The 26,069-nt window shown below is 40.3% G+C and overlaps 1 protein-coding gene and 1 long non-coding RNA gene across 6 annotated transcripts; both read left to right on the forward strand.

Annotated features, from left to right (window-relative positions):
- The first annotated feature begins 7,388 nt into the window (after positions 1 to 7,388).
- On the forward strand, positions 7,389 to 10,137 carry LOC112268523. The gene is made up of 8 exons (XM_024457889.1): positions 7,389 to 7,550; positions 7,638 to 7,706; positions 8,234 to 9,000; positions 9,079 to 9,237; positions 9,326 to 9,630; positions 9,731 to 9,763; positions 9,855 to 9,944; positions 10,037 to 10,137. Exons 4-8 carry the CDS (start codon positions 9,209 to 9,211, stop codon positions 10,135 to 10,137), a joined length of 558 nt encoding a protein of 185 aa, XP_024313657.1. The 5' UTR covers positions 7,389 to 7,550; positions 7,638 to 7,706; positions 8,234 to 9,000; positions 9,079 to 9,208.
- A 481-nt stretch (positions 10,138 to 10,618) lies between these two features.
- LOC104581562 lies at positions 10,619 to 12,238 on the forward strand. 5 transcript variants are annotated; one of them, XR_002961807.1, is made up of 6 exons: positions 10,619 to 10,926; positions 11,189 to 11,268; positions 11,361 to 11,490; positions 11,578 to 11,614; positions 11,688 to 11,756; positions 11,837 to 12,238. It is a non-coding gene; the product is annotated as an uncharacterized LOC104581562 (long non-coding RNA). The 5 variants fall into 5 exon arrangements; XR_002961810.1 differs by having other exon boundaries at positions 11,691 to 11,756; XR_002961809.1 differs by having other exon boundaries at positions 11,394 to 11,490.
- The last annotated feature ends 13,831 nt before the right edge of the window (positions 12,239 to 26,069 follow it).

A 26,069-nucleotide genomic window follows, 5' to 3' on the forward strand; every position in this document is an offset into this window, starting at 1 on the left:
TAGTGTCTATCCCTGTGGACCGATGTTTAGTTACGTAACATCTATATTACTCTGGCGAAGAAACGTAGAACCATGCTATATTATATGAATCGGTTGCTACATTAGTATCTCTGCATGACCAGATGGTAGAATACTTTTTTTACTTTCCAAATAATTTGTCTTACAGTTTTGTGCACAATTTTATTTCGCACTGTATATGCCAGTGGTGAAGGAAAATAGTAATTTGTTATATCAGATCTGTACTTCATTTATTTAGGTATATCAGGATTTTAAATGTATGACAATATATAGTTCAATTATGTAATGACTGGTGCTTATAGGTTCTTAATTTTATTTTCAAATGTCTTGTCTACAGATGGTTACTTCGCCGTTGAGAGGACGTACCAGTGGGTCTGCAAGTAAAAGTGTACAAGCAGGTACATTCTGTACTTTCATATTTCTAGGAAAGTACAAATTGTAATCATCCGAAATAAAGTATGAAAATGTTATATATGGAGTGTTACGTAATTACTTCGTGGTCACCTTAAGTTTAACTCCAATTTTGTGTTAGATATGGAGTCATCTTCAACAATTAGAAGAGGCACAGGAGGTACTTCTACCATGAGAGGTTGAGGTCGTGGAGGACGCAGCATTCCACCACCTCCTCCAAAGCTGTTTTCTTCTCAGAAACCAAACATCTTGCATGAGGTCTTCTCAAAATTCACCCCATTCAAGTTACATTTGTTGGAAGATATCATTTTCCATGGGATGGTTGACATTCCAAAGCAATCATGCAACCGGCAATTCTCCTTTTGGACGCTCAACCAAACAAAAGCAGATGAGGAGCCCATTGAATTTGAGTACTCTGACAGTACAAGAGCACCAATTTATCCATCGCACGTACAACAAATATTAGGAGTCAAAGATGAGGGTAAACATATTTGTGTACTGGATGAAGATGTCCCAGAAGCGATAGAGGAAGAAGTAAGCAGGGCTTTACGCGTGAAGCAACTGAATCTCAGCAATGTCATTAATGTTGTAGAAAGTTATATTGATGAACACAGGCCTAAGAAAGACCAAGACGCTTTCCATATTGGAGTTGTGATTATTTCATTTGCATTCATGCTGGACTGTAGAGAACGGGATCCCAAGATGCAAACATATCTACTGCCACATCTGATTAAAGTTGAGAAGCTGAAAGAAGTGAACTTTGCAAAGTGTGTGCTTGATTGTATTGGTATTGCTGCTAGAAAGGTTGCAGATGTGAAGAGAAGTGGTTATTCAACTTGCACAGTCGGTGGATGTGCCCTCATACCCCAGGTACTTTGAAGTAGTATTATGTACCTTGTAGTACATTTTTACATCAAGTATAACCGTCAAATTCATTTTCTACATTTTTGGCAGGCCTGATGATAATCTTTTAAAATGTTGTACAGCATGTATTGACTGTGTTACTTTTGATGTACAGATTTTTAATTTAGACTCAGTAGATTTTGGGGTATACAATGCGCCAAACAATGTATTTCCCCGGATCAAGTGCTATGGAAAGGAGAAATTAGATTCTCTCGTAAATTTGGATAGGAATCCACATAGTAGAAATCTTAGCCAGTGGTATGGTAATCATAAGGTAACTGTTGTACCATATTTCCGTTTATATTTATTTTGTACACATCTTTGTTCTCACCTGTCAATTAAATTTTATAGAGGCATGATCAGGTTAAGGTTGAGCACATAGGCCTAGGTCAAGCAACAGGATCTAGAAGGACTAAGAACAAGAAGTATAGAAATGACATGCAATCTAGGAAACAAGCCCGTTTCAGTAAGATTTTGAAAATTGTTGAAGATCATCAGAATAGAGATGTGTTCCTTCTGGAAGATTTGAGAAAACAGATTCAAAAGCGGAAGAACTTTCTTCTCCATCTGATAGCAAATCATATGGAAAATGAGAGCTCTAACCAGAGGAACATACGACAAGTGATGTACATGGGATGGAAGGTACGTACAGAACTGTTTCCCAACTTTTTTATTAGTTCATATGTGTGATTCACAAGAACTCAATGCATATATTATATTTTTGACAGGTCAGCACGGTCAACATCAGTCGGTTAATGAAGATGCGTTGTTAGGTTATTTTAGTTACCGAAAAAATGTTTTTGTATTCAATGAAGTGTGGTACCTAAAATAATAATTGCTTCATACATTTGTTTAGGTAGTCCATCTTTTAGAATGCCGAGTCATGTACCCCGAAGTCCTGCTGTCTGGCAAAGGGAAAAAGAAGTTGCAAACAACTGTTCTGAAGGTACTAATTATATGTGTGTGTGTATGTTCCTTACTTATGTTTAATTTGGTATTAGAAATAAATTTGCTACTGATTATATGAGTGTTAATGTTTGAACAGTACCAGTGTCACAACACGACGACAATGTTCGTGAGGACAGCAACATGAGTCAGGTAGGAGATAAACGAGGATCAGAAGGTAATTCCTGCTGCGAAGTATATGATATGCGTCAACTTGTTTGATGTGGGTCGGGGTGGCCCGATCTTTCGATGAGATTGATAACTCTCGATTTGGGTAGGAGGTGACGTTGACGATCCAACTACGGCCTAGGAGGCAGCACCTTAGCAATCGATACACCAACTCCAGAGGGTTATTGATCACGCGGGGGCACGATCAACCTGACCACGAAGGTCTTTGTTCCTGCAAGCAATCAAAGAACAAGCAAGAATAAGATAAATAGCGGATGCAATCTAAAATTGCGAGTATACTATATCAAACCAATGTCTCAACGAGACGATAAGTTGGGGTTCCGAAAGCGGTAAGACAGGTGGTCTAACCGACACACGCGATTACACGAAGTAGTAGCGATGGCTAACTTTTAACTAAACAAAACCCCAGGCTCCTTAGGGGGGCTCATGGGGTATATAAAGGAGGAGGGAGAGATATTTTCGTCCACCTTGAGTAAGGAGGCCGAAATTCAACTCTATCTCTAACTTTCCTAACAAACTACAACTCTTTAGGAAACAGAAAAACAGATCCGTCAGCTTGTTTTGTCCGTCACGGTCAGCACGAGTCGAATATCTTGATGGGACTAGATCCATTGGAAAGTTCTTGTAATTACCTTTCCAACAAGTATTTGTTTGCTTGATTTGGACTCCAGATGCGGCCTGGGTGATTAAAACAAATTCAGGTCTTCTGACAGCTCGGACCCGAATCGGATTCAACTTTAATTCGTGATATCTTTCTCTAGCAAGCTCCGAATCATATGCCGTTTGATTTGTTGGAAAGTACACTTGAAATCCTTCCTTCTCAGCTGTATGGATGCTTGATTCTTGTTGGCCCTCCCGTTCGCCTCCATCGTGTCTCATCTTGACCTTGGACTTGAAAAGCTCGACAAGATGCCTACATAATAAAACGAGACAGAATAGTAGTAGCTCCGCCTCTTCATAAATATGAAAATGAAAACAATTACTACTTAAATTCACCTGATTATAAATCTTGTCAAATATTATAGAATTGAGGGTACCAAAAGTCGTATCCATGGTTAGCATGTCCATATCATTGTTCTTCTTTGTGTTCAAATGAACAATTTATGTTTTCTGTAGGTGCAATGAATTCAGGCAGCTCTAAAAGGTCCTTTAATTTCCGAGCATTGTCTTCTATTCAATTATTTTATAGTTAGGTAAGTTATGTACATTATTTTGGATGATATGCAGGTGTAAACTGTATGGGAAGGAAGGTGACGTAGCAGTAAATTTTGTCAACACTCGGGCCGAAGGTTAGTCTGTTAAGAAAAGGACATGTACTTGAAGGTACATAATACTAATTGGGTTGTACATTATTCTTGCAGGAGCTGAAGGACCTTCTCTTCTTCTAGAGATGGACCAAAGAGACAATAGAATTCATGAAACAACAGGTTCCTAATTTGGAATTTCAGGTAATTTCATTTTGACTTGACGTAAAAAAATATCTGACTGTTGTTGAATTGTATTTTGCAGTTGCAGATGAAGTACCTCAGCAGGTAAAATTTAGATTTACACAATGAAATATATATTATTGTTATAAAATAAATTGGGTTGCTCAATGACTCATGGGTTGCACCTCCAAGGAGTGCACCTCAAGCTGGATTTAAGCGACCAAAAAAGAGACTCGCTGGGAGGTAAGTTTCATATATGTTGGTCCACTTACTTCCTTATCGTTACATCTACCTTAGAACTTAGTGTATTATATTTTAGGTTTAGACGGACGCCACTAGTGGTGGAGGAGACGAACAAACAAGTACATGGTGGTACGGATGTGGTTGGATCAGCTTCCAACAATGATGTTCCAGTTGAATCAAGTGAGTAGTAACTGTACATGATTACGTGCGTATATGTTGGATTAAATAGAATTATTTTTGACATAATATTCATTTTCATTAGATAATCTGGATTGCAGCAAGGATGAACGCAATTCAGGTACAATTGAAAGTACCGTAGCGCTACAATGATATTCCTGTACAATGCAAGTACCATGTACCTGAACTATGTTTTCATAATTGAAATATAGGTGACAGTGGAAATGAAGATGAAATAATAAAGGAGGTGTTTGTAGATATTCAGAGTTGTGAATATACCATTCCTGAAGGAGATGAACCTTATTCCGAAGGTACATTCTTTGTTGAAACAAAAATTGTGTATGGATATGAACAAATGTGTTAAACTTGTTCCTGCAGGACTAGCTAGCGAAGTACCTCGGAAAATGAGTCATCGATGAGAGGTATTTGTCCTATCCTGCCATTTGGTTATGGTGACATGTAATACTTAATGTAGTCTGGGTTATTTATATAATTCGATTGTACAGGAGATGTAGGTGACGAAATATTGGATGTCAGGCAGGGTGTGACTGCAGGTTCAGAGAGTACACATTATGGCAATCTGATTGACCTAGTTAATAGTTTTTTGATGACACCAACGAAGGAGCACAATGTGGCAGGTAATTCTGTTTTTCAAGGTAATTTCAAAATTAATTTGCAATTTCTGATGTTGTGCGTGAACATTTTTTCCTTCTATGCAGATGAGGTGAGCAGGATGGATGGCGTAGATGGTACTGAACTTCCTCTATTCGACGGGACTCCCCAATGTGAGTTCTTGTTTTCCCAAGTACTTTCATGGATGACTAATACCTATGTTCTGTACAATTAATATTTGAATTTTACAGGTCACAACATAGATGCAATGGATTACGCTGAGAACACGACCGATAAGAAAACCACACAGGGAGATGCTGATGGATCTATGGAAGAGAATGCTGGATCAGGTTAGAAGAGACGGAATATATATGATGTTATATGGTTTCAATCTGTATCCATATGTCTGACAATTTGTTTTATGGTACATCTGGGCTGCAGATGGTTCAGTGGATATGAAAGTGTACAAAAGAAGAATCACGGGTAACCGAACTTTGGTCAAGATGATGCAAGATGAAGCTTTGAAGGGATCGGTTGTCAGCAATGAAGAACCAAAGACTTTGTAGGACCTGCAAGGCCTCGATAAGAATATTTATGTTAACTGTGTGCTTAAGTATGGGTGAAAACTTGTGTTGTATTTAAGTACTTGATGCTGGTGTGCGTGAAAACGTTGTTTTGCAAAATGGACTACTCTGTTATGCAGACAAGGGGTCAGCTGGTCGTACTTTATGTTACATATGTCATGCCAACTTTCTACTAATGTGGTCATGAGGTCCGTCTAATTAGGTATTTTTTGTACTCGTTGTTACATCAATTGTCAGATTTGTCATGCCGACTTATGATTCCTCGCTGAGTATGAAATGTGTGGCCGTCTGATTATGTACATATTGTTACACTGTTGAACAACTTTTCTGCATTCACAACAAAGAATTATAGTTAATGACCGATCAGATTAGTACATTGTACAAAAATGTGTGTTGCATCCTTCAATAACATTTGTGCATTGACAAGAAACAAAGTACTCATGGTACCAAAATGGAATAAGTTATGTACCCGCTTGACCCATCAGATTAGTACATTGTACAAAAATGTGTGTTGCATCCTTCAATAACATTTGTGCATTGGGAAAAAACAAAGTACTCATGGTACTGGGGTGGAATAAGTAATGTAGACGCTATTAGTTATACAGAATAATTGACGAACATTTATATTGTTTGGTCGTACAAGTTCGCACATAGTGCTCCTTACTTGAGTGGGTCCTATCCATTCGAAAAAACTGTTTTGGGGGGAAACCGAAAATATAGACAACATTATCTCTCCTTTGAATTTGAATAGGTGGGAGGGTAAACAACATCCTTATATATATAGTACTGTGTCTGTTGTGTCACTTTATCTCCTCTCATTTGCACTGAAAAAGCTGGCCTCTTCCATTACCTCCCATGTCATCTCAAGAATTATTTCTTCTTAGTGCTTCTTCATCATCCTCTGTCAATGGACGTTCCCCTGCTCATTCGGAGGTACATCTTTCCATTTCCACTCGTGATATCAGTTTCCTGCTCACATTTCGCTTCTAGGTTATTTCGTCCTCGTTGAACTCGGAGGATGAAGCTGGGTATAATGGTGATTTGGAGGAGGTGAATGGAGCAACAGATGATGAGATCGAATTTCAACCCGACTTGGATGAGGAATCAAATTTTGTAAGTCCCCGTACCTTCTGTACTTCATTTGTTTTTGTGTTTGTACAATGCTCATACCTAATTTCATATTTAGGAGCACGAATTTCAGGTAGATTTGGTTCATCCGGTGGATGCACCATACTTTGTAGACCTACAGGAAGAAGTTGCTGAAAATGAGATGTAGACCTAGTGGAAATCAACAACAAGAAGGTACTGGAAGGAAAGATGGGAATGTTGGGCATCTGTCCGATGAAGGTTCAACCACCGAAAGTACTAAGAAAGTTGGAGTTCAGGGGAAAGCAGTCGGTACTGATGGTGGAGACATGAAGAGGCGGAAGATGGAGTAGCTGGAGTAGCTTATGGAGTGAGTTAGATTTGGGTGAACTCTGTTTTGTTAGTGTACTACGTTGTGTACTTGGAAGTACCTGAATGTACAAAGTTCTTAGGAACGTTCAGTACGTAGGTGATCGATCTGGAATTGTTTAAATTTTGGATCAATGGTTGTCAAGGTGATGGTAGTATATGTACGGTGAATTTTGGATCAAAGGTTGTGAAGATTATTATTCCAAAAATTAATATGAAATCGATCTTTCATCTCCATTAATGGATCAATGCTCTTCGTTGACTCAGTTTGAATCAAGTATTTCAATTTATTGTTTTGCCATATTAATTTATAGATTAGGGGGAATCCGTCTTCCAGCTTTACTTGTCAATTTTTTTCCCATTATAACCTGAATTTGTGGGGACCACCAGAGATACATGTTTTATTAGTCCCCCCGTGTTGTGTTGTCAGTACATTAGAATCCATTTTACTTCGTGGACTTGGCAAGGACTGGCAGCGAGGACCGTCTGGGCGACGTGGAAACCCTAGCTGGATTTCCGGTCGACTTGCAGCGTTGCCGCCGCCGTAATTTCTGTGCGGCTGCTAATCTCGGCGGCGAATCATCAGGTAGGTAAAGACCGTACATCGATTCCCCATCCACATTTGAATCTTGTCCGTATTCCTCTATCATTTGATCTCTCACTTTCAATGCAGATGCTCCCTGCACCTAAGCCTTTTGATTCTCGGTTTACGGACAACGGTTATATCCATCGATTTCTTTAGGTACCTAGGGAGAACGCATTTGTTCATACAGGGGTTAGATCCATTAATTGGTGCTTTCTTGTACTCGTAAATTCTATTATCTGGTTTCTGTTCATAGGTTTATTTCTATGAAGTATGGGAAATTTATTATTTCTTCCCTTCGGGAAAGCTAGCGAAGGAAATCCTGAGTACACAGTCCAATGGTTATGTACCTGCATGTACGTATGGTTATGTACCTTTCGTGAGTTGAAAGGATTAAATATTTTGTACAGATGTTTATGTACATAAATTGTTCCAGGTTCACAACGAAGGACTAAATCAATTTTTTATCGTACTTGTGCAGTAACGATTGTTATTTAATGGACTACTTTATATCTATTTAAGTTAGTTTTGTACACTAATGCTTACTAATAAGAAGTACCGTGTAATACTTCCATTCTTAAGTACTAATTGCTGTACTTATGGTTTCAGTACTTGGGACAAGGTTTTCCTTCAGATATTTGTCTTCTTTCCTTATTCTTACTAACTACATCTGACATTTTTGTTAGATATGGAATCATGTTCAGTGATCCGAAGAGGAAGAACCGCTGGTCCTTTTCGTAGAGGGCGTGGCCGAAGAGGACGCAGCGTTCCTTTACTTGATAATGAGTTATGGAACCCGAAGCTGTTTGGTTGCCAGAAACCAAACATCCTATATGAGATGTTTGCAAAATTCAATAGCCACAAGCTATCTTTGATGAAAGAGATCAGTTTCCATGGGTTGTCAAAAATGCCGAAATATCGATCATGGAACCGACAATTCTCTCTGTACTGTCTGAATCAGTCAAATACAGATGGAGATCCCATTGAGTTTGAGACCTGTAATTGTACTAGACTACCCATGTACCCCTCACACGTACATCATATATTAGGCGTCCCAGCTGAGGGGAAACATATATCTGTAGAGGATGAGGATGTTCCAGATGCGGTAGTGGATGAAGTTTGCAGGGCACTGCGGGTTCGTGAGTTAAGTATTTCCAGTGTGTCTGATGTTGTTGAAGGTGTTATTGATCAGCACAGCACGAAGAAGGAAAAAGATGCTTTCCAAATCGCTGTTGTCATAGTAGCATTTGCATATATGCTTGACTGCCGAGATCGGGACCCCAAGATACCAAATTTTCTGCTTCCGTACCTTACAAGTGTCAGTAAACTGAAGGAAGTTAACTATTCAAGGTGTGTGCTTGACATCCTTTCAATTGCCGCTCGAAAGGTTCGGGAGGTGAAGAGAGGTGGTTATTCCACTTGCATAGTTGGTGGCTGCATCATTGTACCTCAGGTTAGAATTAGTACCCCTTATTTTAATATGAGAATATCTGATGGAGCACATTGTGTATTATGTGTTTAATTTTGACAGATCTTTTATTTGGATTCCATCGATTTTGGCATTCACAAAGCACCGTCAGGCCTGTTTCCACGAATCAGGGTTTATGGAAAGGCAAAATTAGATTTGCTTATTAGTATGGATAAGAACTTTCATACTGTTAATGTTAGCCAGTGGTACGGTTACTACGAGGTAATTCTTATAATATTTGAAAGTACAATTTAATGGTCCGATACTTGTAAGAAGAAATCCGTGTTCTGACGTGTCTTACCTGCTGTAGGTACTCAAGAGTGAAGCTTCCCAAGCCTGAAGACAAAGGGAAAGGCGTAGCCATAGGATCCAGAAGGATTAAGAAAAAGAAGTACAAGAGTGATAGGCAGTGTAGGAGAGAGAAGCGTTTTAGTGCTTTAATGAAGGTCGTAGAAGAGCACCATGCTGCAGATTCATATCTTATTGAAGACTTGATACGAGAGATGCAGAAGAGGAAAAATCTTCTTCTACACCTGATAGCATATCATTTGGAGAATGAGAGTTCATCCGAAGGTTGTGAGGAAGATACGACATCTGAAACACGTGTGGCTGAAGGTATGTTTGGATTTTTATTTATAATTGGAATGTTCATTGATCTTTGATGTTTCCCAAAATGGTTAAGACAAACATGTACTTTAACCGGATGTCGATGGAGGTGAACAATCGTTCCATGATGACGCCACATCAGGTTAGAGTTGTACTACGTACTGTACCTCGTCTCTTTATATTTCCACTTATTTGAGTTTGATGAAGATGAAGCTGAAGTTCTGTTTTCATAGCTAATCCTTCGTTCAAGAGGCCGAACCGACTGCCACAAACTCCTGGTGTTTGGCAACGGACAAAAGAAGTTAGGAAGGAGGGGTCTGAAGGTAATGTAGTACCTTTTTTGTATTTGTTCAGAATGTATGGTGTGATGTACTTAGCCGTTTGGAATGTACTGATGGTCGTACTGAATGTACAGTCGAAGCGTCCGTTAATTCTTTGAACGTTCAAGCGGAGAGCAACATGAGTCAAGTTGGAGACAAGAGAGGTGCAGAAGGTATTAAATTTCGGAAGGTGTAGTATTGGAAATCTATCCTGTTAACAGTAATTATCTGTTTTCGTAGGTCCAAATAACTCAGGTAGCCAATCATCTAAAAGGTATGGTATGCACGGTTAGAATGTTATAAAAGAAATTTATGAATGGGCAATTATAATGGAATATGTTGTTTTCTATAGATGCAAAGGTACTGCGTCGGGAGATAATATAGGAACAAATGTTGGAAAGATTCATGGCCCAGGTTAGTTTGTTTTGTTCTCACAATGTACTGTATGGTACCTAAAAAATGATATCACAGGTAACTATTTGTATTAAATAGCTGCTTTATGCCCAAAAAAAACAGGACCGGAAGGACATGACCAGATTCAAGAGGTTGAGGCAGAACATAACAATAATGATGAGACGACACGTACATATTTTTATGTTATAATATTTTGGTTACTTCGGAAAGTAATAAATAGTTTAATTACGGATGCTATTCTCATATGCAAGTACAGCCGTTGGTGAAGGTAATAATTTTGATGTACATTCTTCTATAAAGATTATTGTTCCAGAAGCACTTGGGCTGCTGAAGGACTCATGTGCTACAGCTCCAAGAATTCCACAAGTTCCTGAGAAGAGAAAGCTGAAGAAAGCAATTGCCTTCAGCTAAATAGCAGTCATGTGTTGTCATATTTAGTTCATGGGTACATTAACTTATTGAAACAATTTTGGTACTAGGGGTCCACGACCACAACAATTAGGTGAGGAGAAGGAAAAGGAAGATGACGGTGCTGGTTCAGCATCAAATACTCATGTTCCAGTCCAATCAAGTTAGTACTTCGATGACCTATGTTAATCCCATAAATTTTGTGGACCTAAACTGCAAGCGTGCTATGACATGCTCCGTGTACTCTCTGATAGTAGACATGTTGTGCAGAAAGGAAAAGAATTGTCAAAGTGGTACCTTACTTATTGACGTAGTTAGAATTAGTTGATAGTACATCGTACATTGGTAACATAAGTTTTACTTGGTGATTGGTGAAGTACATTTGTGTACACATGATTGTAATTTAAGAATGTGCTTTTTTGCAGAACAACCTTTGAAGTACCTAGAGCACCAGTTGTTGATGTGCCTTTAACAGGGACCGGTCGAAGTCAACAAGAAATAGAAGGTATGTACCATATGTACTTGTTAATATCGTATGAACGAGTGTACCAATAATGTATTGTATCACATACGATGCTTCCCGTATTTCGTGCGTAGGAGACTTGTGAGAACAATTGTAATGTTGGTCAGGCTGTGACAGGACAATCGGAAAGTACGAATTGTGGGAATGTGAATGACTTAGTTAACACTTTGTTGATGACACCACAAGTGGAGGAAAAACTGCCAGGTACTACTTAGTTTTGGTTAACATTTTGGAAGTTATTCTTCAAAAGTCATTGTTCTTGAAACATGAACTGGTTTTTCTGTATGGCAGCCCCCGGACGGTCCTGTTTTTGATCAAACACCTCAAGGTATTGTTTGTTAGAATTGTAAGTTTGGTCAGCATTTATATTTTTGTATGTAATGAGCTTGTGAAACATGCAGCAGAAGGGAAGGCTGAATGTACTTTTGCTAATGACATGTGGGTGGACAAAGAAGCGGAGGATCCAACAGGTTTGAACTGAGATTTGGAAGGTCATCAGGTTACAGAGATTGTTAATTTCTGCTACATCATTGTACATTCATATGTGCAGATGAAATCTCACATATGAAGGTGTACGAAAGAAGGAAATTGAGGACGAAGAGATTGAACAGGTTGGAGGAAGGGGGGAGCACAACAGTTTGCAAGGAAGGGGCAAAGACTGTGTAGTCTGTTTAAGCTGTATTGTACCAGCCCACTACTTTTTAGGATGATTTAAGGAAGTATGTTGACGTTTTGAGGTACCTAAGTACTGATATGGATGTTGGAACAACCATGCCGGATGAACTTGATTTGTTTTATTTCGTATTATGCTATTGTTTAGTACGTATTGTTGTGGTTATGACAATGGCACCTGTTTGTTGGTTTCGATTGTTGTAGAACTTATCGCCGTAGTTGTACAGCGATGTAGTGAAGTACTTTGTGGATATGCAGAAAGTATATTCGTGTTTGGTAATTACATACGGTTATGTGTAGGAAGTAGTAAAGTACATTGTGGGTACACACTGAATTATTCTATCCATATGTACCGATTTATGTGTATGGATTGTACCAGTTATACAGGAACATATCGTACATAACTTTTGGTTCAGAACAGAAGTACATGAAGGTACTATGTTGTAACATCAATGGAGATGCTTCATGAGAAGTAAGTGAGGGTAGTTTAGATACGATAATTCATATTAAGAGAAAATAAGCTGGCATAGAATGAATAACATCAGTACATGAAGGTACTTAGTTGTAGTAAAGTACGGGCACGATGGTATTGAAGAAGTTGAGAACCGTAATTACAGGCAGTGCACTGAAGATAATAAGTACATGAAGGCACAGAAAAGAAGTTCAGAACCAAAAGGCATTCAACGTGACCAGAGAAACAAGTTTTCATAATGCAGAACTTGGACCTATAGAAGACTAGACTTCTCCATGTTCATACAATTCTGGTAGAACATTTCACCGGCTAGACTTGTCTCGAATTTGGTGGGTCAATGATCTTGAGAATGGGGAAGGGGAGCCTGGATTTGTTATTCTCCATGGTGAGCAGTTTGTGAAGAAAGTTATGTTGCAGCCTTGAATAACCTTGTTGTGCGGACAAAAGAGATGAAACATTTAAACATTACTAATAATGAAGGATGCAATAATTGTTTGAACATGCAGAAGTTACCGGCGTGAGCGGCTGCTCCAATTCAACCCATAGTAATTACGGATACAATGTAACATGCATAATCCACTTTGATTCCTGAGACCGGAAATAGGACGTACATAAGGTACAAGAAATAGGAGGTACAAATGAAGTAGAATGTTGGAGATGCTAATGATTTGATGTTGAAACAAACATTGTAAGGAACAGATTAGGCACATGATTTGCTTCATGGCTATGAAAATTATTGCAAGGCTAAGAATGTACACATTTATTGCAACCAAACAAGGGGTACTAATGCATCCGAAACAAGGGGTTCAATTATTTTGCTTACTTGTTGAACTTGTCGCTTGTCAGCAATGGATACACATGAGGCCACTGTTTCTTCTGGGGATTCCAATTTTCATAATAGTTGTGGAAGCAATCAAAAAGCTTTTGTTGAATGCGGTTAGCAGAATGACCATGCAATTCCTAAATTGTTGCCGATTCCACATGCTAACCCAACTGATCAAGTATATGAATAACCTCTTCCTTCATGTCAAACATGTACGCAGACCAGGATTCCTCAATGAACGAAGGTACGGCGAACTACAGTAAGTATTACAAGTCAATTTTAGTATGATTAAGTACATACTGAGTGTATGTGAAAGGTAAAGAAAGAGGTGCGAGTAAGTACATATTGAGCGTATGTGGAAGGTACATATTGAGTGTATGACAGTACACAGTAAGTACCTATTAAATGAGTACATTAAGTCCGGCGAACATAGGAATTTTGGATGAAGTTCTTACCATTCTAGTGCACGACATGTTGTATGTTATGTCCTCGCCAATGAATTGTTGCTGGATTGATATGAACGATGTCAAGTCATTTTCTGCTATCGCGCATACCTGTTGAAGTACAGTAGTGACTTTCTGACGATATAATTTTTTGGAGGATATGTAACATGATTTAGATGAGGTGAGGACGTACGGAGAAATCACTCTCCAGGAGATGACGCCAATGCACCCTGCTGCTGGTTGGTTCCATCCTTGTGTCTAATTGCGTTAACCGCCTTACGAGGAGGTCACACATTTTGAAGTCAAGAACATCGGTACCAACAATCTGTTGTCGTACTACAGTCCCATTGATTGAGATGTACCCAGGGAACTCAGTGGTTACCCATGGCCTGGAAGAAATATGTAATTAATTTGCATGTAAAATAAATTGAACCTCTGAAACCATGATCGTATGTGTACTTACATTTTCAAATAGTGTGGAGGCGCGTCAACACACCATTCCATAAGAGAAACCATGACATCACCATCTGGTTTAGGATGAATGTATCCTTCGGACCAAGGCGATGGTGCAAATGTACCAACCTTGGTTCGACGTTTGCAAGGTGGTGAAGAAGAGACATGACCAAACAGTATCTTACTGTTGGCGCACTCTATGTCTTCTGACCTCATCATCAAATCTACGACGGCATGTTCCATATATAACTTGGTAGTAGCCGGAGAACATGGTGCGAGTGGTGCTGCTTCTTCTTTTTTCTTGGAGTCATCGTCTGAAACAGCGAAGGTTGGTACATATTGTTGAGTCATGCTAGGTAGAGAATTGAAGCCAAGATCAAAAGGTGGTGGTTCAAAGTCCATGTTCTTGAACATAGATCTGCTGGTGTGAACGCCATCTATGTATGAAAGGAATTAAGATAAATACTGTTGGGAAGCATAGGTAGTATTTGTAAAAGTTATTAGGGTGAGGTACCTGAGCCATGTGTTTTTGATTTCTTGTTGATTGCATCCAGTAGTTGTGATGTTGACCTCTTTGGCGTGTCCTCTAGGGATTTCATTGTACGGACATGTGAGGTACATTCCTTGCTGTCGGCTACATTATGAGTAAAGCGGTGAGAACTTTGTTAAATTTAAAATTGAACTGCTTAGGATGTTAAGTTACGTAATTGAGTACCTTCGTACTAGGAGGCAAGTTTATCTTTGCTATGTCCTGTTTTAATGGAGCTACTTCCGGAAGCTAACGGCGGAGAAGAAGTCATTATGCTATGTTTTGTGACGGCTATAATGGAAAGTTAATATGTACCTTGTGTTCTTGCAGTTGAAGCTGAATGTTGTGGTGGCAAAGGGCTGGATGAGATGAAGCTGAATGATGTGGTGGCAAAGGGCTGGATGAGATGAAGCTGCATATCTTGTGTGCAAGCCATAAATTTTGGTGCAGCACATGATTTCTCAGCTGTGTGCCTTTCGTTCATTGCTCGTGCCATGTTTGCATTGTGTTGGTTCAAATCATTTGCCAGCCTTGTATTGCACTGGTGAATATTATTTATATGTGAACATACTGATGTAAGTACATACCGGTACAGGATTGAAAAAAGTATAGAAAGGTTTAGGTTGTTACCAGAGTAGGGTACTTTTCTCGGAAGAATTGTGGCAATGTTGCTGCGGTAACTTGATGGCTGGTACCGGAGCTAGTTGGGACAGAATGCAGAAGGCGAGGGCTTTGTCCCGATCCAGCAGGCAGAGCAAGTGGTTGGGCTGTAGTGGCTGACATGTTGGCATGACGAACAGTACCCCTTGCATTAAACTGCATGGCAGGAAGTACTTCTGGTAATGAGAAGATGTACATATGGTTCTTGTCCCATAGATCCGCATAATAACAGGAGGTACATAAGGTAAGTAGGAGGAAAAAAATCATTGTTAAGTAGTAACAAGGACAGTACATTGGAGAGCATAAGAAGGATAGTACATTAGAGGTACAGAGGTAAGCATTGGAAGGCAAGTTTGAGAGAAATTAGATTTGCCAATCAAATTAGAAGTACATGAGACGGTTACATTGGACGTAGTTATGAAGAGTTACAAGGGTACAAGAAGCAAGAAAGAGTACATGAACAATAACAAGATTAACAAGTTACCTGGTTTGCTCCATAAACCCCTCCAGGCTTAGTATCAGCTAATATGAGTTTGTTAAGTACTTCAGTGGGGAAAGCCACCATACGAGGGTATATGTTCTTTCGACGTTGCAGTGGTCCAAGTACCAGATTATCAAGATAGTGTATATGAGAATTGTAAGATATATTATTAATACATAAGAGAATTAAGCACTCATGTGGGGGTTACAAAACTTGTTTTATGTACCTGCAGAAATATATGACAACCAAATATGTTGGAAACGACTTTGTTCATGGATAAGTCAGCTTGTAGTTTCTGAGCTGCCTCAATGATACCTTTCAGAACATATGCACACCAGTTGTATTGACCAATCTCCTCAGTACAACGCAAAGCACCGAGGAAGTCAATGTTAACGTGATAGTACTTTGTTGATGGTGACAGGAGATGACCCATGACAATGATAACAAATGCCATTTTGAAAGAATCCTTCTGTAATCTTGTGATGTTTTCTGACAAGTCCATAAGGACTATCTTCTCGGCATTTTTTAGGCTAATCTTGCTCATAGATATACCAGCTTGTTCACGTATGTAAACCATTGCAGCATCAGAGATTTGAGTTTCTGGTCCTAGTATATCACGTTGTCCGCATGGGATACCAAATACTTTGTTCACGTCCTGTGCTGTGAACTGGAGCCTCCGAGCTGCATTTAGTACAATTGCGAAGTCTATGCAATCAACTTGGCCAAGAAGCCAAGTACTGAAGATGCGATTAATTGAATTCCATAGAGGCAGTTTGATGAGGACACCCCACATGTTGATACACCCACAACACCTAGAGTCACATTACAAGGACCTATCACAAGAGCTCGCGCACGCCAACTTAATTATCAGGTACTTTCGTTTCTTGGAACGATTATTTACATACATGAGCATATGATGCTGCCTAAATCAGATGTGTTTGTCACACTTAGGAATGATGGACCTAGCATGGATGAGAGGGACAAGCATTGGAGCATGATCACGCATGGAGATGAAGGCAGCAAGCATGTGAGGATTGAAGATGGCGCCGCAATTGGAGATTTCAGAACGTTGAAGCCACCATAATGAGAGATGAAGACGTGGACGAAATATAGAGCTTTTCCCTTCATATTATCGTCCACATAATTATATGGTGATGCGTCACCTTTTAAGTTTGGGCTAGGCCCATGTAATTTTCGTCCACATACATGTGCTGGACTTTTAGAGTCCGTATAGGTGAAGGAAACCAACCTAGAGTGGGTTTCGGCCTTCTTTCCCAAGGCTGGCCGCATACCCCTCTAGTTCTCCATAAATACCCCCGTTCGGTCTTCGTTTAGACTCGGATTTTGTTTAGTTTAAGACTTAGATATTTGCTACTCTTCGCCATAGGCACAAGTGTCAAATCGACCTTCTATACTACGCGCTTGCAGAATCCCATCAAGAAAGCTTCACATTTATTCGCACGTTGATCTAGCTCCGGCGTGGTCAATAACCTCAGAAGTTGGTGTAGCGATTGCTAAGACGCAACGTCTCGCACGTTTGTAGCTGGTTCGACAACGTCGACTTCCACCCAAAGATCGGGCACCTTTACCCCTATCACAGTTCAAGTAAGCCTCCAAAACCTATTTCCTTGACCAACTGTGCTATGGACATGATCACCATGGATATGACCATCAGAACCCAAATTCTTGGAGTATTCTATAACAATTATAATCAGGCTAATTCAATTAATAGATGTGTTCAATATGTTATTTGCAAAGAGGCGGAGCTACTATCTTGTGTAATCTTATTATGTAGGCATCTTATTGAACTTTACAAGTCCAAAGTGAAGATGAAGTGTGATAGCCTGCAAAGGGAGATTCAAAGTGAAGCCTATCAAGTCTACTTTCCAACAAATCAAATGACACATGATTCGGAGCTTGCTAGAAAGATATCACGAATTAAAGTTGAATCCGATTCGGGTCCGAGCTGTCAGGAGACCCGAATTTGTTTTAATCACCCAGGCCGCATCCGAAGTCCAAATCAAGCAAACAAATACTTGTTGGAAAGGTAATTACAAGGACTTTCCAACGGATCTGGCCGCATCAAGAGATTCGACTCGTGCTAACCGTGGCAGACAAAACAAAATGGATCTGTTTTTCTGTTTCCTAAAGAGTTGTAGTTTGTTAGGAAAGTTAGAGATAGAGTTGGATTTCGGCCTCCTTACTCAAGGTGGACGAAAATATCTCTCCCTCCTCCTTTATATACCTCATGAGCCCCCCTAAGGAGCCTTGGGTTTTGTTTAGTTAAAAATTAGCCATCGCTACTACTTCGTGTAATCGCGTGTGTCGGTTAGATCACCTCTTTTACCGCTTTCGGAACCCCAACTTATCGTCTCGTTGAGACATTGGTTTGATATAGTATATTCGCAATTTTAGATTGCATCCGCTGTTTATCTTGTTCTTGCTTGTTCTTCGATTGCTTGCAGGAACAAAGACCTTCGTGGTCAGGTTGATCGTGCCCCCGTGTGATCAATAACCCTTTGGAGTTGGTGTATCGATTGCTAAGACGTTGCCTCCTAGGCCGTAGTCGGATCGTCAACGTCACCTCCTACCCAAATCGAGAGTTCCAATCTCATCGAAAGATCGGGCCACCCCGACCCACATCACGTGGTATCAGAGCGTAAGGTTGCTCGGTGAGATCTTTCAATATAGTCCTAGTTTAGATCTGTTTTTACCTATCGTCCAGAAAAAGCCAAAAAGAAATTTAGATTAGTTACCTTGTCCTAAAACCAATCTGAGGTTTGCAATTTTCACATTAGTATTTGCATTGTTGAATCTTTGCTGCATTAGTTGTGTCGAGTTGCTGGATTAGATCGGATCGTTTCTCAGATTTTTTTTCTAGTAGATCAAACTTGTTTTTGGTTTTCTTGTTCTTCGTGTGACGCAGGTTCCCTCATCAATCTTCCGCCGCCAATCTCCCTGCCACACCACCTCAACGCCTTTAATCCGTCGCTGCCACCATCATATCTTCATCTCCATCGGTTTCGTTTTGGATCACAGTTTCCGTCCGCGCCTATCGAGAATGCTTTTGGAAAGTGTTTCATAATAGATTGAATTTTGTTTAGAAATCAAGTTGTTCGGAAAGTTGTGAAAAAAGAAAGGAGAGAAAAGGAAGAAAAAAAACGAAAGAAAAAAAAAAGAGAGAGAAAGAGTTCGAGTCAGTTTCGGACCCGAGTTCCGAGTAGAATTATAGTTTCGGGTGGGTTTGACCTGTGTTCACTAAAACAGGCGTATCTTTTACATACGAAGTCGGATTTGGACGTTCTTAGACTTTTTGGAAAGCTCACGACGAGCTGTGTCAGGAAATATCTAGGGTGTTGCCCTTCACTTTGACCCTCAAATTCAGCTTCTAAGGTAGACTTTCGGAGCTTCCAAGTTTCTGCATCCGTTTTTCGGCGTCGCTGCAGCCCGGTGTTTTTCAGTTTTCTCCACCGTCCGACATCCATTTTGAGTGATGTTGCCCTTGCTGTAAAGCTTTTGTCTATACACTTCTAACCCATATTTTTTCATATTTTTCTGAATTTTCCTTACTGCAGCCTTTGCTGTTTTTTGACAGACCGACGTACAGTTTTCCGGTCCTTCTTTTGAGTGAGTTTCTGGGGATAAAAAAAAGAAAAAAAAGGAGAAGAAAAAGAAGAAGCCAAACAGAAGGCCACAAAAGGGAAAAAAAAAAGAAAAAAAATCCTAGGGATTTACTTGTTGTGCCATCTTTTGATCTATCTATTCCTACCTTCTTCAGTATCTAGGCTTAGATTATTTCTGTAATTCGTTCTTATCGACTCCAGCAGTTAGGACTAGCATTATTGAGCATATTTTCAACTTTGCATTGCTGATTTAATTATTTGTTATTCCTTGCTACTCACAAAAGCCTCCAAACTTCACAGATTCTACACCTAGGTTGGTTTGTTACCGAGGCATCGATACATTTAATCTTCGGAGGGCTTGGTCACGCCGCTGGCCATCTCTTGTTTTGCATGGTAAGAACTTGTAAGAACTTGATTTTTAGCTTGAGAGTTGAGCGACTTGTAGCCACATCCTATTAGTTGATATGAACATATTCATGTGTTTTGTTTCTTGTCTTATACTAACCATGACAGAACTTACATGAAGGATGGAAAATAGGCCTATGCTATCAAGTGATCGACATGAGCGTTTTTCACCACATCCATGCTCCTCGTCTTTTGTTGACATTGGGAAAGCAAAGGTATATCGCAATCCTTGTAATGTCAATAATTGTTTTGGACCTTTCTTTGATGGAAATAATGATGCTGAAGCTTATATTGATTGGGAAATAGCTCTAATTGAGCAATTCACATGCTTCCATGTACTAGATAGTCGTAAGGTCCAAATTGGTAGTAGTAAATTTCGTTTTGATGCACTATCATGGTGGAGTGAGATAGTTAGAAAAAACAAAATACCTCACACTTGGATTGATATGAAGAAAATCATGAGAGAAAAATATGTTCCTCCAAGTTATGCTTATGAGTTGTGTTCCAAATTACGACGTTTGACACAAGATGATAAAACTGTTGATGATTACTACCATGAGTTCCAAATTTTAACCTTGCGATCTGGTTTAGATGAAACCGACCAAAGAAAAATGGATAGGTTTTATTATGGGCTTAATTTTGAAATTTCTTACGTGATTGAATATGGAGATTACAACTCTCTATTGTGTTTGCTTAATCTTGCTCGTGAAGCTGAGAGGAAGTTACAAAGAAGGTCTACTACAAATGAGTCGAGCCTACAAGATAATGATAAAGATGATTGTGTTGCTGAACAAAATATGACATGTGATGAAATAAATGAGATACCCGTTGAATTTTCTGCACCATGTGAAATTGTTGATTTACATGCTGATTTGAGTGCACCTACTGCTGAAATTAATTCTTCTAATGATTTTGAGTGCACATATAATTTTGATATTAATGAGAACGAATCATACGAGAAAATAACTAATGTTTTGGGAGAAACAAGTGAGATAGATAAATTTGATTTAGGTTGTGTCGAATTGATTAGACATGGAGTGATTGATAAGGATCCACCAATTAATTGATTGTGTTATATTACACTTGATACACCTATGTATTTGTCACATGCAATGGATAAAGTTTCTGAGTTAACAATTTCAAAATCTTTTCCTAATGTTCATGGATACACTATTCAATTAATTGGAGAACATGATGTGAACAATAAATTTTGGGTGCCTGAAATTTGCATTGCTTGTGATAATTTTCCTATCTTGGGAGAAAATAAATTGTTGCATATGCTTAAATTGTATGAATAGAACTCGAAACTCTAAAGGTCTAGACTCTAAAACCAGCACTCGACACGACGATGAAGACTAAAATTCAACAATGCACATAATGAAAGAAAAGATGCAAAGGCTCGAAATTGTTTGTAGGACAAGATCTAACCCTAATTTTTTTTTGGCTTTGTCATGGACTGTAGGAATAAATCAGATGCAACTAATCTAGGAAAACGGTAAGATCTCACCGAGAAACCTGAAATCTGATACCACTTGATAGGGGTAAAGGTGCCCGATCTTTCGATGAGAAGATAGCTATCGATTTTTGGGTGGATGTCGAGGTTGACGAACCAGCTACAAACGTGCGAGACGTTGCGCCTTAGCGATCGCTACACCAACTTCCGAGGTTATTGACCACGCCGGAGCTAGATCAACCTGATCACAAAGGATCAATCCCTGCATGCAACCGAAGAACAAGCAAGAATTATAGATGCAATCAAGATATTGCGAATAAAGAGGAAGCTTTATTGATGGGATTCTGCAAGCGCGTAGTACAGAAGGTCGATTCGACACTTGTGCCTATGGCGAAGAGTAGCAAATAGCTAAGTCTTAAACTAAACAAAATCCGAGTCTAAACGAAAACCGAACGGGGGTATATATGGAGGACTAGAGGGGTATGCGGCCAGCCTTGGGAAAGAAGGCCAAAACCCAATCTAGGTTGGTTTCCTTCACCTATACGGACTCTAAAAGTTCAGCCCATGTATGTGGACGAAAATTACATGGGCCTAGCCCAAACTTAAAAGGTGATGCAACACCATATAATTATGTGGACGAAAATCTGAAGGGAAAAGCTCTATATTTCGCCCACGTCTTCATCTCTCATTATGGTGGCTTCAATGTTCTGAAATCTCCCGTTGCGGCGCCATCTTCAATCCTGACACACTTGCTGCCTTCATCTCCATGCGTGATCATGCTTCAATGCTTGTCCCTCTCATTCATGCTAGGTCCATCATTCCTAAGTGTGACAAACACATCTGATTTAGGCAGCATCATATTCTCATGTATGTGAAGAATCGTTCCAAGAAACGAAAGTACCTGATAATTAAGTTGGCGTGCACGATCTCTTGTGATTGGTCCTTGTAATGTGACTGTAGGTGCTGCGGGTGTATCAACATGTGGAATGTCCTCATTAACTGTCTCTTGATAGGATTGAATTTCTTGATAATCCGGTAAAGAGTCTTTGCGGATGTCCTTGATGTTGCGGACTTGGTAGTTGAAGTACTTTGACTTTCTTCATTGCTATCATACTGTGTTACGTCTTCTGTACCGAGAGGATCAGAATTGGCAGCATGCCCTTTGAGCTAGGAAAAAAAAGAAAATGGTGTTAATTCGGAGAGTTTTTGGCACAAATGGTGCATGAGGTAGATGATAGTACCGTAACTATATGTACATGAGGTACAGGAAATGACATATGCATGTTTATTAAGAAAGAATGGGAAATAAATAGGGAGATGAGTTTGAGGCATGGGTGTTACCGGTAAATGATTGAAACGAAAAGGATGTACATGAGGTAGATTCTGTAAGTAAGGACATATGTAAACATGGTTAGGTAATTAGGCGTTACAATGAATTAGATTGGAAAGCAGCAGAATGAGGTCGTAACAGAAAAAAAACAAGTACATAAGAGGTAGAGAAGGTAAACATTGGACCGCAAGTTTGAGATAAATTGTATTGGCAAGCAAATTTGAAGTACATGATTGAAACAAATATAAACATGGTTGAGAGCAGAAGAATGATAGTAGAACAGGAATAATCAATTATAGTCCTAAGTCCATCAGAGGCAGAGAAAGTAAGCATTGGACCGCAAGTTTCAAATAAATTTTATTGTGAAGGAAATTTGAAGTACATGATATGGTTAAATTGTAAGCTACAACAGTCATAAGAAGCAGCAGAGAGAATAAAAGTTTTCCCACTTATGAAGAGGTAGGAGGGTATTATTTGGTACAAAGAGTACATAACCATGCTGGGATGAAAATAGATGATTAGGAATGAAGAGTACATTAACCTAGATTAGGATTGAAGAGTACGTAAACCTAGATGATTAGGAATGAGGAGTACATGAACCTACATTATTAGGAATGAAGAGTGCATAAACCAAGATTAGGAATGAAGAATACATAAACCTAGATTTGGGGTACATCATCATGGACTGAGCGTAGAAGAAATAAGAAGTTTATATACCTTTGAAAGACTCGTCGTTTGGTTTGGGAAGAACAAACACCCGAGTGCAGAATATTGAAATCCTGTAACACGAAATGAGACGTGTGAGTGGTACATAGTGTTTTACAAAGATTATGAACAAATGTAAGAAGGACTGTAATAGGCGGATACTGCAAATGGAAGTACCTGTCAAATCTACATCGTTCTGGGAAAAGAGAAACCTCATACGTAAAGAAAGAGGAAAGACTGAATACAAATGTACTAAAAGAAGTGAAGAACAGAGCAATTATGTACAAAAGAACTGAAATGGTCTCCTCACAAAAAGAAAATGGTCGTGCGAAAAAACGGTCGGACGAAACACAACAATGGCAGAAACGAGTTGAATGGAGGACGAAAGAGTCGCAGATCCAGATGCGAGTTGGTGATGGACAGCCGAAGAAGAAGAACAGAACCGAGTGAGACAGAGAAAGCTTGGAACGAAAGACAACTTCGGAGAAAGAAATATCTCCTCCCACTACCGAGCAGGAAGTACAGGGGCGGTATAGGACGCCTGACAGCATGGTGGGCCACATGAAATGACCAGACTAGGAACTGTGCGAGAGCAGTACAGGCGGCAGGGCTAGGAAAATTGTCCCATCAGGTAGCCACCTACAGAACCGAACGATTTTTGGACACCGTTGGATCCTGATCCGTCGGTACTTATCGTGGGGGCATATAGGTGGGGTGGCACCGAGTAGTTTGGCCGTGGAACGAGGGTCTTTAAAAGGAGGTGCTAGGGTGCGCTTGGTACCAAATCAGCGAGAGCCTCTCGGTTGTTTGCACGTGGTGGGGAATGGAATTATGGAACGTCTTTTTCTAACTGGAACTGAAAACCAGAAAATCAATTTTTCGAACTCTGCCACCACACAAAGAGTTGTTTCTCTTCTTGGATTTAGCATTGATATTGAGTGGTTCTAAATCTTGGATTTCGGTGAGCGATCTCTTGGAATTTTGGGTTAGGCCCAAGGCCCAATCTGAAATTAATTCCTGGAAAAAATCTCAAAAGCCCATTCATGGAGTGGGATGAGGAAGTGGGATTATTCCCACCTTGCTAGTTTAGGGGGAGTTGGACCAATATATAAGGTATGTTGGTTCTCACCTCTTGGGCAAGTGAGCAAGAGAAATCCCCACGCGCGCTCCTCCTCCTCCTCCTCCTCCTCGCCTCGCCACGCCACGCCACGCCGCGCGCGCACCTTGTTTCGTGGATCGATTTGGTTTCCTATATAATAAGACGACCGCGGCCTCCGGACGGACCACGCCACAACCCTAGATGTCACGCCCACGATCCAATCTCGCTGTTCGCCGCCAACTACGTGCACAGATCGCCGGGAGAGCAGGCCTCCGGAACCCCGACCTTCGAAATCCTGCCCGAGAGACGGTCGATAAGGTTTTTGGGGAGCGTTCTCACGCGACTGCTCGCTTCTTCACGTCCCTGTTTCGTCGGCATCATCATGAATGGCCGACGACCTCGGAGATCCCGCGGCTCAGGCTGCCGCTCTAACTCAGCAGCAGCAGGCTGCACAACTCCAAGCACAGCAGCAGGCTGCCTAACTCCAAGCCCAGGCAACTGCTGCTGCACAGGCGCAAGCGCAGGCGCTGGCCGCTGCCCAGGAGGTAGTCAAGGCTGCTGCTGCTGCCGGCGTGAACATCGACGCCGCCGAACTCGTCACCGACCTCAACAAAACAAACACAAGAAAAGAATACAGCACCGTACGTAATCTGCTCTTTCTTATTGATTTTGATTAGTAGTTCTATTATTCATGCCGTGAAATTAGATGAGTTTTATTGCTGTGCCTTGCTATTTAATTTGTCTAGTTTGCATGATATAATATGCTACATGTTTTACACAAATTTTTTTTGGATTAAATATTCATCGAAATTACCTAATTACTCAGCAATACAAAAACCTTATACGTGTAGGCAATTTTTGATGTCTCAATTTGCTGTCGCATTGAAACCACCTGTGTTTACTGGACTGCACTTTAAGAGGTGGCAGTATAAATGTCATATGTGGCTCGTGGCTATGGGCGCATGGTGGGCGGTACAACACGGGAAGACTCAAACAGTTGCTCCTCAACAGTTGTATGCTGAGGCTTGTGTTGTAGTCGTCGGTGCGATCTGTAGTGTGCTGAGAGATAAGCTCGTTGATGCTTATCTGCACTATCAGGATGACAAAGAGTTGTGGGATGCGCTCGATGCTAAGTTTGGCGCATCTGACGCTGGTAGTGAGCTATACGTCATGGAGCAGTTCTTTGACTATAAGATGGTTGCAATCCGATCTGTAGTGGAACAAACTCATGAGTTACTGACTATGACTAAGGAACTTGCGCAATTCAAGTGTCCACTACCCGACAAGTTTGTCGCCGGGGGCATCATCGCCAAGCTTCCTCCCTCGTGGAGGAACTTTGCTACTTCACTAAAACATAAGAGACAAGAAATCTCTGTGGAGAACCTGATTGGAACTCTTGATGTTGAGGAGAAGGCGAGAGCAAAAGATGCTGGCCCCAAAGGCAACACACAAGAGGGTACGTCCACTGCCAACATGGTTCGGAGGAACAACCGCAACAACAGTAACAACAAGGGAAAAGGAAGGCATTCAACAATGCTGGTCCAAAGAACACTACCACTTTCAAGAAAAAGAAGAAAGGAGGCAACAAGGACAAGGATCCTTGCTTTGTGTGCGGAGGACTCGGCCACTGGGCAA

Source organism: Brachypodium distachyon, chromosome 1, assembly GCF_000005505.3.
Source record: "Brachypodium distachyon strain Bd21 chromosome 1, Brachypodium_distachyon_v3.0, whole genome shotgun sequence".
Taxonomy (NCBI): Eukaryota; Viridiplantae; Streptophyta; class Magnoliopsida; order Poales; family Poaceae; genus Brachypodium; species Brachypodium distachyon.

Coding starts and splice junctions, on each gene's coding strand:
- LOC112268523 (XM_024457889.1), top strand. CDS start 9,209: ATGTTAGCCAGTGGTACGGTTACTACGAG. Junction 9,631..9,730: donor TGAAACACGTGTGGCTGAAG/GTATGTTTGGAT, acceptor ATGTCGATGGAG/GTGAACAATCGTTCCATGAT. Junction 9,945..10,036: donor TAGGAAGGAGGGGTCTGAAG/GTAATGTAGTAC, acceptor CTGAATGTACAG/TCGAAGCGTCCGTTAATTCT.